At 39.2% G+C, this 13,390-nt stretch overlaps 1 protein-coding gene across 5 annotated transcripts in view; it reads right to left on the minus strand.

The window, feature by feature from the left end:
- Window positions 1-646: 646 nt before the first annotated feature.
- Window positions 647-13,390, minus strand: part of DENND4C (DENN domain containing 4C) — a 97,517-nt gene continuing 84,773 nt past the window's right edge. For all 5 annotated transcript variants that reach the window (XM_075931498.2, XM_075931495.2, XM_075931500.2 and 2 more), the window contains 4 exons: window positions 11,912-12,029; window positions 8,867-9,020; window positions 5,627-5,691; window positions 647-5,287 (listed from right to left, as the gene is read on the minus strand). In XM_075931498.2, coding sequence (XP_075787613.2) covers window positions 5,151-5,287; window positions 5,627-5,691; window positions 8,867-9,020; window positions 11,912-12,029 — 474 coding nt within the window. In that variant the 3' untranslated portion in view covers window positions 647-5,150. The remainder of the gene's footprint in view (window positions 5,288-5,626; window positions 5,692-8,866; window positions 9,021-11,911; window positions 12,030-13,390) is intronic.

The raw sequence follows: 13,390 nt of genomic DNA on the forward strand, positions 1-13,390 counted from the left end.
TGCTATGAAAAAGTCATGACTATCAAAGCAACAGCCTTACAAGTGTTCATTAAGGCTACCTTGTGATCAAAATTTCACATTCACCAAATTCAGGTTCCTACCACAAACCTCTGCTAAACAGCAAGTCTATGAAAGCATTAGCATTACCCTATACAGTAATACAATACACTGCACAAAGTGATGGAATCACAGCTATTGTGGGAATTTTAAATTACCCATAGGTTGTGTCTAGACTGGCCCCTTGAATTTCCGCAAAAGCACTGACGATCTCATGTAAGATTGTCAGTGCTTTTGTGGAAATACTATGCTGCTCCTGTTTGGGCAAAAGTCTTTTTCCGAAAAACTTTTGCGCAAGAGGGCCAGTGTAGACAGCAGAGATTTGTTTTCCGCAAAAAAGCCCCCATTGCGAAAAAGGCGATCAGGGCTTTTTTGCAAAAAAGGGTCCTGCCAATCTAGACACGCTTTTCCAAAAATGCTTTTAACGGAAAACTTTTACGTTAAAAGCATTTCCGGAAAATCATGCCAGTGTAGATGTAGCCAAACTAAAGTTTGTGTTAGTCAGTATACTCTTCCCTTGCACAAACAGAACCTACCACTTTAAGTTTTTCTGTGTTAAAGCACTTTGACAAAAGTTGGGAGTCCCAGGCAGGGGTTGTACATACTTTATTTTGAGAGTTTCTTAGCTATACAAAATTCAGAATAAACAAAGCGCAAAAAATTGTCAAATGTACAAAAAGAGAAAATTGTTAGATCAAAGCACAGTAAACAGGTATTTTGAACAGTTCACAGACTAAACTAGTGCAAATTTTATTGTATTAATAGAAAACTTCAACTCATTTATTAAATCGATAATTTATTCATGCTACTTCCTTTTATTCTCATTAACATACAGTTTAAGATCCTTAAAAGGAGTTCAGTGTGCTTGTAAAAATCAGGAAACAATCCCTTTTATTTGCACCATTGATCGATGCATGAAAGAAATCAATCCATTGTTATTAATATGCCTCACAAAATACAGTACAGTAAAAACAAGTGCCCCCAATTCAACTGTTCAGTGTCAGCCTTTGCAGTTTACAAGAGGATGGGAAAGGGTAGTTTCTGAAAAGGTGCATACACAGCTGATGTACAGAAGGCACCTGAGGGTTTCAAATGGTTAAATGAAAGATTTTTATTTGTAAAGGTATTAACTGAATAAAAAGATGCAACAGTTAATGAAGTAGTTACTTGCATTGACTAATTTGATAAATGAATGTTTAAAAACACTTCTACTTTAGGCTGGATTCCTTTTTTTAAAAGTTTTTAAACAAAGTTGCTATAAAAATAGATTTCTATGGTCTAATTAATACACACTTTGCAAACATACCTCATGCTGCAGTTATTTATATGAAAAATAGTAGACTTAAGGTACAAGTATATCCTAAAATTGAGACAGCACAGAAAAAACATTCACAGGATGGAAAAAGCCTTGTAATTCACGAATGCAATTGTGAATTAAGAGTTTAGCCAGTATGTGAAATTCAGCTACACGTAAGACTAACTTGTTAGTTATTTGTTTAAGAAAGTGGAATATCATTGTTTGATACTTAAATTTTTTTTCAATTAAGATGTTATGTCTTAACCAGTATTACACAAAACGTAAAGACAGCATATGGCTATTAGCATCACACACAAATGTTCTATTTTCATGGTATGTTGCACAGCATTTTAATTCAGTTTTCTATGTACACATATTTTTTGGAATCTATTGCATTTTGATTTACAATACTTACAATTCATCCTTTTAATGTTCTGGAATTTATTTATTGCACATTCAGCTCTCAAAGAAAAGCTAGAACTATTCTGCCTCAGGCAGCCAGGAATCCCAAGTTAGCAAGGCATTTCCTTTCATGCTTATGTAGAAGGAAAGAACTGGAGCTGAACTCAGATTCTTTGGATAATATCAGAGGGAAGCTTAAATTCAAACAATTTATGTTAATTTGGATCATTCAGGGAGATAAATTCAAAATGTTTATTCTTAGTCAAGAAGCTTCCGATTTTATTCATTCTCCCCTAATTTCTCTCCCCCTCAGTTTCTTAGGTATTAATTTGTAGGAATCATTTGTGACTTTAGTGCCTCAAAGAGGAAGGAGAAAAAGCTTTCAAGAATTGTCCTCATGTACTTTGGATCACATTTTTGATCATATGGTATTAACATGCTTTGGAATCTAATCAGCTACTATACCTGTTAATTTCAAGGGCAGTCATGAGGGTCTGCATATTCAGATTAGATAAAGCATGTTCCTCTGAAAATTCAGCTGTAAGTCAACTTGCCTCATTTTCTAATGTTTGCAGCTAAATACATCATATGAAGAAAAAGGGAGGAGGAGGAACAGGATATGATGTCAGAAGGAGGCAGCAACTTTGACAGAGCCCTCAGTATTTGCTTTAACTCCAAGTTCTTGTAAGCAAATCTAGCTGCATATTAGATGAAATACTGTGATAATATAATCACCTTGGGGACTTTCACATTTTCTCCTGCATAATAGAATCTATTCTAGAGTCAGCTAGTTAGCCAGCTATTAAAAATTCACTTAAAAACCAAGCAGTTACCAAAAAACCAAACTAACAACAGTCCTCAATTTGTCCTGGATTCTAAGCGGGAAAGTAATCGTAAATACATTTTTTGACTGACTTCATTTAGTTTCACACAGCACTTTCAGCTATCAAGTGTGTACAACAGAATAAAGGCTACATTATAACATGCAGAGGAATCAGTGTTATATAGTAAAATGAGGGACATTAAATCCTCTACAATAAGCCAGGATCATAAGCCTCATTTGCCTTTACAAAATGTGTAAAGGAAACCAAGTTTAGGAAATGAACATACACAAGATATGACGACACACAAGCTATTCTGGATGTCTACACAAGCCCAGTGTCAGACTGCTGAAGATACGTAGTGATGCATATGAGAGGGCTGTTAAAGCAAATTGATTAAAAATGACATCTACAATAATTACTCAGGATGAAAAAGAAATCCAGTTATTTCATTACTACCCAGTAGGAAAAACACAGGAAATAAGGGTAGCTAAATATTTAGGATGCTCAATGAGTACTGCCATTTAAATTGCTCCAAGGACTCATATGGTTTAACTGCTTATTACTTAGGATTATCAGTGAAAGGTGATAATTCCATTTTAGTGCTGCTGTACTTTTAAAGCCAGTACTAAAGTAAACATTAGGTACAAACTTTGTATCTGAATAAAACTTATTTAGATTAGCAACTACTATCATGTAAGCATTCAAGAGCATGCTTTACAAGGATTGTTAAATTTAAAATATGAATAACCTTGGTGAGGGGAGCAAGTAGAAGAAAATCAAACACTGATTCCACAGGTAAGTACAAGACAACAGCTCTATATTCATTGTTATATTTGTCTGATATCTGCAAAAAAAACCAAATGAACTCAAAAGGCTAAAAATGACAGAAGAATTGAAATAAAGTTTTAGTACTGCACTTATGCTTCTTTGCTTCTGAGAACTGAAAAGGCCCAATATTTTCATTGAGAGAATTCTAAAGGAAATGTATACATTACCATGGTCTAAGATACTCAATTGCTATTATGCTTTTTTATGTGAGCATCTAACCGACAATGCCAAAATATTTTCTGATACAAATAGGGCAAAATCCATTTACCTGAAAGAACACACACTTATAAAAATGTTTTATTAGCAACATGTTAAAAGTACTTTGATGTTTCTGAGAAGGGGTTCAGTTACTGACACTTAAGTGAGATCCTAGAGCCCCTATAAAAAGGTAAAATGACTAAAGTATGACAAATGAGTAAAGATGCAGGCATTGCAGTAGTATGAACAAGCTGAAAGTAAAACTATGCCTAACCCCTATAGTTTTAATAATTCACTAATCCTGTTTCTCAATTGCTTCTTTTAGGAGTGACTTCTTCAGTAAGGGATGGACATGTACCAATTCAGCTCATTTGCTTTAAGCAGAAGCAGCAGGGCTATCCACAAATATTGACATGTAATTTAGTCATTGAAATATTTAAGTCACAGACCAGTGTCTAAGTTTCATCTTGCAGAAGACATGACATGCCCATACGTTTTTCATCCACATACAAGCAATCAACTAAAGATGGTTTTAACTTTTAAGACCAGACTCTTGAGCTTTTCAATTTTTCTTTGCATACACAACTTTGAGTTGTACATAAATATTGAATCTGGACGTGCAGTGCAAAATAATCCCACAGGTTAGAAAGATACCAGGTATAGGGGTAATAGTGCCTGAAGCTCCAAGTTTACCTCAAAGGGCACATTTTTGGGAAAAATATTTTAATTTCCAGTCAATATTTGTTTGTGCACCTTTTTGCACCTTAGATTAATGAAACACTTGAGCTTGGGAAAAAAAAACAAAAAACAAAAACAGACACCCATCTCCAAGCTGCTCCGGGCAGCAGCCCATCATTGTTTGGGAGAACAAAACAATATAGCCACAGTGTATCTAATTTCATGGAGCAGGACACTAAACAAAGAAAATCTAAAGTTTTATGATATAACCAAAATAGAAGGGTTATTGTCAGTCACTAGGTAATATCTAAAAGCTATTGTTTGGTATTGTGACCTGTCTAAAATAGCTGCATTGCACGTCACAATTAAAGGGTGCCATAAATATGTATATATACATGCTGCATACATATGCAACAAACAGATTCCTCTTTACCATGCGTCTGGGCTAGAAAGGCAATTCAAAACATACACTTAAAATATCCCAGTATTGATGGCCCTTAAAAAAGTCACCAATTAAATGCTCTTTGGGAGCCACCATCTCCCTTCTCAACCACTTTATACTGAAGATGGGAAACAAGCAAGAAAAAACAAGATATATACAGAAAAATAAAGTTAAGGCAATAAGCCATTCAAGAACAGAATATCCTTCGTATTATGACGTTTTAAGGTAGTTTATAGCAATTTTCACTGTTTTATGAGATGACAAAAGAAAAAGAAAATCAGAACGTGTCCCAAAGAGAGATGTGATCTGGATACAACTTGCTGGATTTTGGGTTTTTTTGAAACTTGAATTGAAATTTACATATTCTCAGGTTTTGTCCCAGCTGTTTCCTTTTTATGAAGTTCCATCCCCTCTTCCCTCATTTTTATATGACAGGTGCTCCAAAGCATTTCCTGCACCACTCCACACTGCTACTCGGTGGGACATCTATTTTCTGCATCTTCTCAAGCACTTCTGCTGTTAGACTTTTATATGCAAGTCTGTACTCGGTGTCAAAGGCCTCTGGAATAAACAGAGCATAGCTGAAACTGCTGCTTAAATTTCTTCAAGTGCACATCATAAATATTTTCAACTAAAATAAAGTGTTTTTTTAAATGCATAGCTCTGCAAGATCTAGCTATTTTAAATGAACAGTTATTGAGAATCACAAAAGCAAAACTTATACTAATATTCATTAATTATTCCTGAAGTAAAGAAGTCTGCCAATTGAACAGCGGCTTAGAAACCCAAAAAACATAAGCCAATTTTTTGAAGCTCCCTGTCCCATCAGTCCTCACACACTAAGCCTTCTCTTGAATATATTTGTGCAGATATGCACATTTCACAATATTTTCCACTTACCAATGTCAATGTTCTCTCTCCCAAGAGACACCAAAGACAGGAAAAGGATTTCTCTATAAAAGCTCCTGTAAAATATTTTAAAATGCAAGTCACTGTAATATCAAACGACCCTCAAGATGTGATTGCTGAAGCCATGTTTATCTCCAATAAACAAGTTGTATGTAAGTAGCTTTTTCAGTGTTACCAACTCAATTTTATGAGACCTGCCATTTTTGGTGTGCTGCTTTGAGCTCAGGGCTTATGTGAAAATCTGAACTTTCATTAAAAAAAATAAATGTTAGCCACCTTGCTTGTGGAGAAAAAGTTAAACATGCAATCTCAAAAGATTCACCAACTATGAAGCAAATGAAAATCTCAAAATGCATTTGTAAAATCTCTAATTTTTAATTTTTTTGGTATTTCAGATTGACAATAATATCTGGGTTTAGTTTCAGGAAGTCAAATTTTTACTGGAACAGAATTATCCACATATTGAGCACACAGGTATATGGAACTAAAAGCAAATAGTATTAATCATTATCACAGATTGCATTAATGGATACAGTGACTTTCTTTTAACACTGACAATACACACTATTTTTGTACTTCACTTAGTCACTACTCACTTAAATAGCATAGGCTTGCAAAATTGAAGACCTCTGGGTTTCATAGTCATTGCATTCTTTCTAAATCTATCTAAATTGTGGCATAATGAAGAAAGGGAACAGCCTACACTTCATGTGTTGATTACACTGAAAAAATTGCTTTTACCTTTTGCCCCTCTGTAAGCCCCTCTGTGTTCCTCTATTGCCCAGAAACACTGACAAGGAACAGACTACAAATAAGATGGCACTGGAGTCAGAGACTGCAAAAAAACTAGTCAAAGAATTATAGTCTCCATGATGTTTGGTTGCCCCCTCCCTTTGTGAAAGGATCACATCAAACATGTACAAGTGGAGGGGGATGAGGAGAAAGAAGAGCCGATCAAAAACTCTGGCAGTCATCCTCAAAGGAATGGTAGCTAATTGGACCTATCCCAGGTCTCATTAGAGAAAGGTCACTGAAATTCTCAATGCACGCCAAGTAAGCATGCACATAGACATGCACCATTTGGTACTGAGTAGCCTTTCTAGAAGGAAGGAAACTGCCAGACTGGCTAGTTTACTGCACAACACATGGAGGAATTTGGCTTGTTCAGGCTTGCACATTGGCTAGTTTTTTGGCTTTAGCAGCTTTTTGTTTGGCTCCCAGCCCCTGCCTCCTCCCTGCCAATCAGAAAACTCAACTGGCAATAGGTATTTGATTCCAACTGTTGTGTCAGGGCTCCCTGGGTGCCTGCCCGGGTGTGGTGATGTGCAGGTGGGAGTGGGAAGGAAATGAGTGACATTCACATAGTCTGTTCTTTAAACAATTTCAAGTTTCTGGTTTCTACTTCCTGCTTGTTAAGTTCCTGGTTCCTGTCAGGCCCCTGTCCACTAGCGGGCTACAAAGTGGCTCAAGAAGCAGGGTGAAGTGGCTGGAGTGAGGGGGCCAACAGACTTGATGGGCCCTTTAGCAAAGTGTGTGCGCACCAGGGGAGTGGCTCCTTACTCCGAGAAGTGGCAGGCCTGAGGGCAGCCAGCCCACAGCACTGCCCAGTGCCCCCCACCCCAGCCTGCCCTTCACGCCACCCTGAGCATGCCATGCCCCCTCCCTCCAAGCCAGCTCTCTGTGTCTCCTAGAAAGTACCTCCCAACCCAGGTATTAGCACTACTCAGAGCATGTTGCACAGGGCTCCGGACACTGCAGCAGTACCAGCAGCTGGGACCCCCCAGCCTTTCTGAACGGACAGGCCTTTGAGCCGTTGCCTCTCCCTCCCTCCTCTCCCTCCCCCAATAAGCAGGCCTGGAGGGGGGGAAAAGGAAGAAGTGGACAAGGGGAAAAGGCTGGACTGAGAGGGTAAACAGAGCAGGATCTTAGCTGGATGCTAAGAAAAACTATTTCACTAGAAGGGCTGTGAAGCACGGGAATGGATTCCCTAGGGAGGTGGTGGAATCTCCATCCCTAGAGGTTTTTAAAGTCCCAGCTTGACAAAGCTCTGGCTGGGTTGATTTTTTGGGGTTCGTCCTGTTTTGAGCAGGGGGTTGGATTCGATGACCTCCTGAGGTCTCTTCCAACCCTAGGATTCTATGACACAGATCCTATGGCACTGGTTTTTTCCTTTGCCTGGGGATGTCATACCCCCAAAATCAGCACCAGGCTCTATCTCCACTGCATTCCTTCCCGCAAGCCTCCAGCCCCGCCTTTCCTCCGTCCCAGGCCCCACCCCCACTACATCCCTGTCAGTAGGGCCCCACTATACCCTGCATCTTCCCATCCTCTCCCCCAAGCACACCCTGTTCCCTCCTCACCTTCCCTCCCAGCAACTTCTGTACACTGCAGTACAGCTGATCACAGCAGCGGTGAAGCATTGGGAAGGAGAAGTGGATCGGTGGACTCAGAGGGAGACATTGAAGGGGAGCTGGCTGGTGGTGGTAACTCCAGCCCTAAAGCACCCATGGAGTTGACGCCCCCTCCAGTGTCCCCAAATCCTTTTTCTCAGTACACATACACACCCGCCAAAATCCCCACCAAAATCCCTCGCTAGCACCCCTCAATTGCTACTTCCCTCTCCGGTGGTGTCCTCTTCTTGACAGCCTGAAAGATAGTAAACCCTAGGAATAAGTGTACTAAATATTCCTCAGCCTACAGATGCCAGTTTTTTCCCTTAATCGAAACTATTGTGCAAAATGCGGTGTTGACTCCTTCTACCTAGTCAGCAATGCAAAGGCAGCTAAACTTCACTGGTTGTAAAGATAGTTCATATGGTGATTTTGGATCCTTTGTAATGGAAAGGTTCAATGACAAATGTAGATTTGATAGATTTATGTAGCAAGACCCAAGGTCTCCACATATTTTGTACTTTTTTTGCTTCACTTATGTAAAAAAAAAAAAAATCAGCATGTGAGTACACAGCTGGGAGTTTAGCTATCTGATTTACACATGACTGCACGAACTGCATGCACAGACATACACATACCAGAATCTGTATAGATTCCAAGGTACCTGTATGAAACTCTGATCCTAAACATCTGGCTTTTGCATGTGTATTGACTTAAGAGGGGCTGAATGTTCTATTACAATGTATCAGAGGCCTTTATAACACTCAAGTGGTATGTGATTCTGGTATAGTTTTGGGTATGAGGGTGGGGGAAGATCAGCAACACCACAGTCCCTTTTTACCTTTGTCTTTTGATGTCTGGTTTAATTTTCTGTACAAGGAGGTTGATGGGTTTAACAACATTATTGTGTTGAATGCTCAGTTTGATGTTCTCCACTAAGGTGCTTGTTGCCTGCTGATCTTCTGAAGCTATGGATGATTTCTTCTCTGCTGAATCTGGTAGGAGAACACAGCATTTCAGACCAATACCAAACTAGATATAATTGTCTCATTGTGCAGTGTATACATGATACATGTAGTCTTTGCGCACAGTTCTGAAGGCTAGGCAAAAGTTTCCCCCAGAATGCAATGGCTGCTTATTTACAAATTCTGCCACCCTTTAGTGTGATAGACTTTGTGAAACATACACATTCTGAATATGTCCTGACAAAGGAGCACAAAAGATTTATCTGCCCCCATTCGTGAAATGTATATTTTTGTAACCATTTTTTATAGTGACTGATATAAAAATGATTCCTTTTAGTGCTATAGTATTTTGTTAGTTTATATTGAATTAAAACACATTGATTATGTTACACATGGAGGCCATGCTGCATTAGTTTGAGTGCTGCAAATTCAACAGAAAGTTAAGTTCATTCTAAAGAAAATAAAGTTAGTAGTATTTATGTCATCAGGCTGTCTCTAAGAACAATTTGTAAAGGGAGAAAAGTGAAGCTGCCATTGCTAAATTTGGGCAATAAAGCTGAACAGAATGTTACAACAATGACAATCAACAACTTATCTAACCAGGAATCATTTACACATTTTCTGCAATGTTTTGGTGCATTAACTAGTTGTTCCAAAATGACAGGAGTTGCTGCACTATATGGAATAGAGCACTACGATTGCTCTGAACTCCAGTATAAAGAGGGAGAAAAAACCTGTTGAGAGTCTATGGATTAAGTTTAAAGGAGCAAACAGCAGCAGTGATGTTGTGGTTGGTGTCTGCTATAGGCCACCAAATCAGGTGGATGAGGTAGACGAGGCTTTCTTCGGACAACTGAGAGAAGCTTCCAGATCGCAGGCCCTGGTTCTCATGGGGGACTTCAATCACCCTGACATCTGTTGGGAAACCAATACAGCAGTACACTGGCAATCCAGGAAGTTTTTGGAGAATGTTGAGGATAACTTCTTGACACAAGTGCTGAAGGATCCGACCAGGGGCCGTGCGCAACTTGACCTTCTGCTCACAAACAGGGAGGAACTAATAGGGGAAGTGGAGATGGGTGACAACCTGGGAACCAGTGATCATGAGATGGTAGATTTCAGGATCCTGACCAAGGGAAGAAAAGAGAGTAGTAAAATACACACCTTGGACTTCAAAAAAGCAGATTTTGACTCCCTCAGAAATCTGAGGGGCAGAATACCCTGGGATGCTAACATGAAGGGGAAAGGAGTCCAGGACAGCTGGCAGTATTTTAAAGAAGCCTTATTGAAGGCACAGAAAGAAACCATCCCGACGCATAGCAAGAGAGGCAAACATGGTAGGAGACCGGATTGGCTTACAGGAGAAATCCTTGGTGAACTTAAGCACAAAAAGGAAGCATACAAAAAGTGGAAACTTGGACAAATGACCAGGGAGGGGTTTAAATGTATAGCTCGAGAATGCCGGGGGGTTATCAGGAAGGCAAAAGCACAAATGGAATTGCGACTGGCTAAGGATGTGAAGGATAACAAGAAAGGTTTCTACAGGCATGTTAACAAGAAGGTGGTGATCAGAGAGGGTGTGCGGCTCCTACTGGATGAAGGAGGTAACCTAGTGACAGATGATGTGGGGAAAGCTGAAGTACTCAATGCCTTCTTTGCCTCTGTATTCACGGACAATGTTGGCTCCTTGACTTCTGCGCTAAGTGACGCAAGATGGGATGAAGATGGCCAGCCCGTGGTGGGTAAAGAACAGGTTAGGAACTATTTAGAAAAGCTAAACATACACAAATCCATGGGTCCAGACTGAATGCATCTGAGGGTACTGAGGGAGTTGGCAAATGTCATTGAGGAGCCCTTGGCCATTATCTTTGAAAAGTCGTGGAGATAGGGAGAAATCCTGGATGATTGGAAAAAGGCATATGTAGTGCCCATCTTCAAAATAGGGAAGAAGGACGATCCAGGGAACTATAGGCCGCATAGTCTTACCTCAGTTCCTGGAAAAATCATGGAAGGGATCCTTAAGGAATCCATTTTGAGGCACTTGGAAGAGAGGAAAGTGATTAGGAATAGTCAGCATGGATTCACAAAGGGCAAGTCGTGCCTGACCAATCTGATTAGCTTCTATGATGAAGTAACTGGCTTTGTGGACGTGAGAAAGTCAGTGGATATGATATAACTTGACTTTAGCAAGGCTTTGACAAAGCAAATGACACTAACACCATCCTCTGATTTTCCCAATTTTCTTTTTCTTTCAGTCTGCTTAGATTAAAAGCTCCTTTTGGAAGGGAAATCTTCTTCAGTTTTTACAGTTCTGAGCTCATCAACAAACAGAACAGCTCAATGAACGAAGAAAATGTTGTAATATAAGAGTATACTGTACACTATGCATGTTTCAAAACTCTCCTGCTGTAGAGGAAAACCATGGGAATTGAAGCTACCAGTATAAACACTACCACTACACACAGTAAATTAGGATGCAGAAGGGTGACAACTATTTTTTAAACAGCGAAACATTTTATTTTAGAAAAATTTCCCTTTGTACCAATTCTTCCCTTTCATGGCTATACTGATAAGGTAGGCAGGTCAATAACACAACAAAAAAGTTCAGACTATGCCCTTACTGAAGTTTGTGTACCTGCCGCCATCTGACCAAATCCTTCCCATTTTATACCTTACATATATGCATGCAGAGAACAGAATACTACACATATGTATACAAAGGGAAAAGACAACAAATGGTTTCAGATCAGGTTTCATGTTGTTTAGATTGTATTGTTCTCCAAAATGTGGTGCTTTGCAAATCTGGGGGAAGACAATTCTTGCCATGGAGAACATATGACCTATAAAGAAGCCCCTAGAAGTAGAAAGAAATGTTTAGTGTCACCCCATCACACGCACACTTTCACGCTTATTTCACTTACTGAGATTTCTCCAGGATATGTACAGAGGCTCTCCAGGCTCTTGGTGAAGGTTGATGTTGTCCCAAAGTAGCTGGATGTACACTAATTTACTGTCCTGAGACAGAGATGATAAAGGAAGCTAGAATGAGGGAAAGGAAAGTTTAAAATGGTCAGTGCAGGATCATGTGCTTAAAAACTTGATGATAGGCCCCCAAAATGTTATTTCTTATCCCAGTTGCTGAAAAGATTTGTGCTATTTTGACACACAAAACTGGAGAGGCTAAACTGCAGATTTCATTTTGTAGCTGAATACTGCATTGTTTGCACTGTAGCACTGAGTGGCTTTTTTGATTTAGCTTAAATCCTCCCTCCTGAGTGATAAATGCTAAGCCAAAAAAAGGAAAATCATATTGGAATAAGAACACCTACACAGGCTTTATTGACATAAATGTATTATTTATATTGCATGACATGAACACTCAGGGTGCTGGTATATGATTCAGGCTCCTAGGTGTATGCTCTGCACAACCACAAATGTACTATCTGCCCTTATGGTGATACATGCCTGAAGTACTAACAGATGGTCATCCTGCTGCAAAAGGTTTTACGTTACCTTTCTGCTTGTTTCCAAGCTCCAAGAAAGGAGAGTATTTGGACTTTATATAACAGGTGAGATTGTTTTTCTCAGTCTACTCTACAAACAGTTACTCCCAGATACTTGAATTATCCCTAGTAACACCACACACCTAGCGGATCAATCATCACAAATGACACTCATAATTACAGCTTAGTTTTTCATAACTTATATAAAATTAGAAGTGCCTTCTGAATGGCTATGGACTTGCTTCATGAATTGGAAATGAGAAATGGACAAGAAAGTTCATTCTCAGGCTGTGTCTACACTGCGGAACTTGTATCCCGGAAAAGCTCTGCTGCATTCAAAGAACACTTCCACTTTTTTGGAACAGTTTCTGAAAAAGTGGACGCATTTTTTCGGCATCCCTGTATTCCTCATTGAATGCGGAATAAGGGATGGTCTGAAAGAGGAGATTTTTCCCACATTTGGCTCTGTGTAGATGGGCCAAATGTCAGAAAAGTGTCTTCCGAAAAAGGAGTGGAAAAAGATACGCAAATTGCAATTTGCGTATCTTTTTCTGAAAAACAACTGCAGTGTAGACATAGCCTCAGTCAACGTAGGCTTTTCCTTGATGATACAGTGTATTTTCCAATTTAAAGCTTGTAAAGTATCCTCCCTAGTCATGGAGTCACAGCCACATCTATTGACAAACTACAGTATGTTTCAGGCTTTTAAAAAGCCAATGAAAGAGTATCAAATTAACTGCATAAAATTACCAGATGTGAAATAAGTGACTGGTCATATGTGCAATGCACAAATACCTAATGACTTCTAGTATACACATTTGGCACATGTACAGTAGTAGCCATCTTTGGGGAAAAAAACAACTTGCCCTTAAAAGAAAGGATGAAATAGCAGAAAAT

Source organism: Pelodiscus sinensis, chromosome 6, assembly GCF_052426305.1.
Source record: "Pelodiscus sinensis isolate ZL-2025 chromosome 6, ASM5242630v1, whole genome shotgun sequence".
Lineage (NCBI taxonomy): Eukaryota > Metazoa > Chordata > Testudines > Trionychidae > Pelodiscus > Pelodiscus sinensis.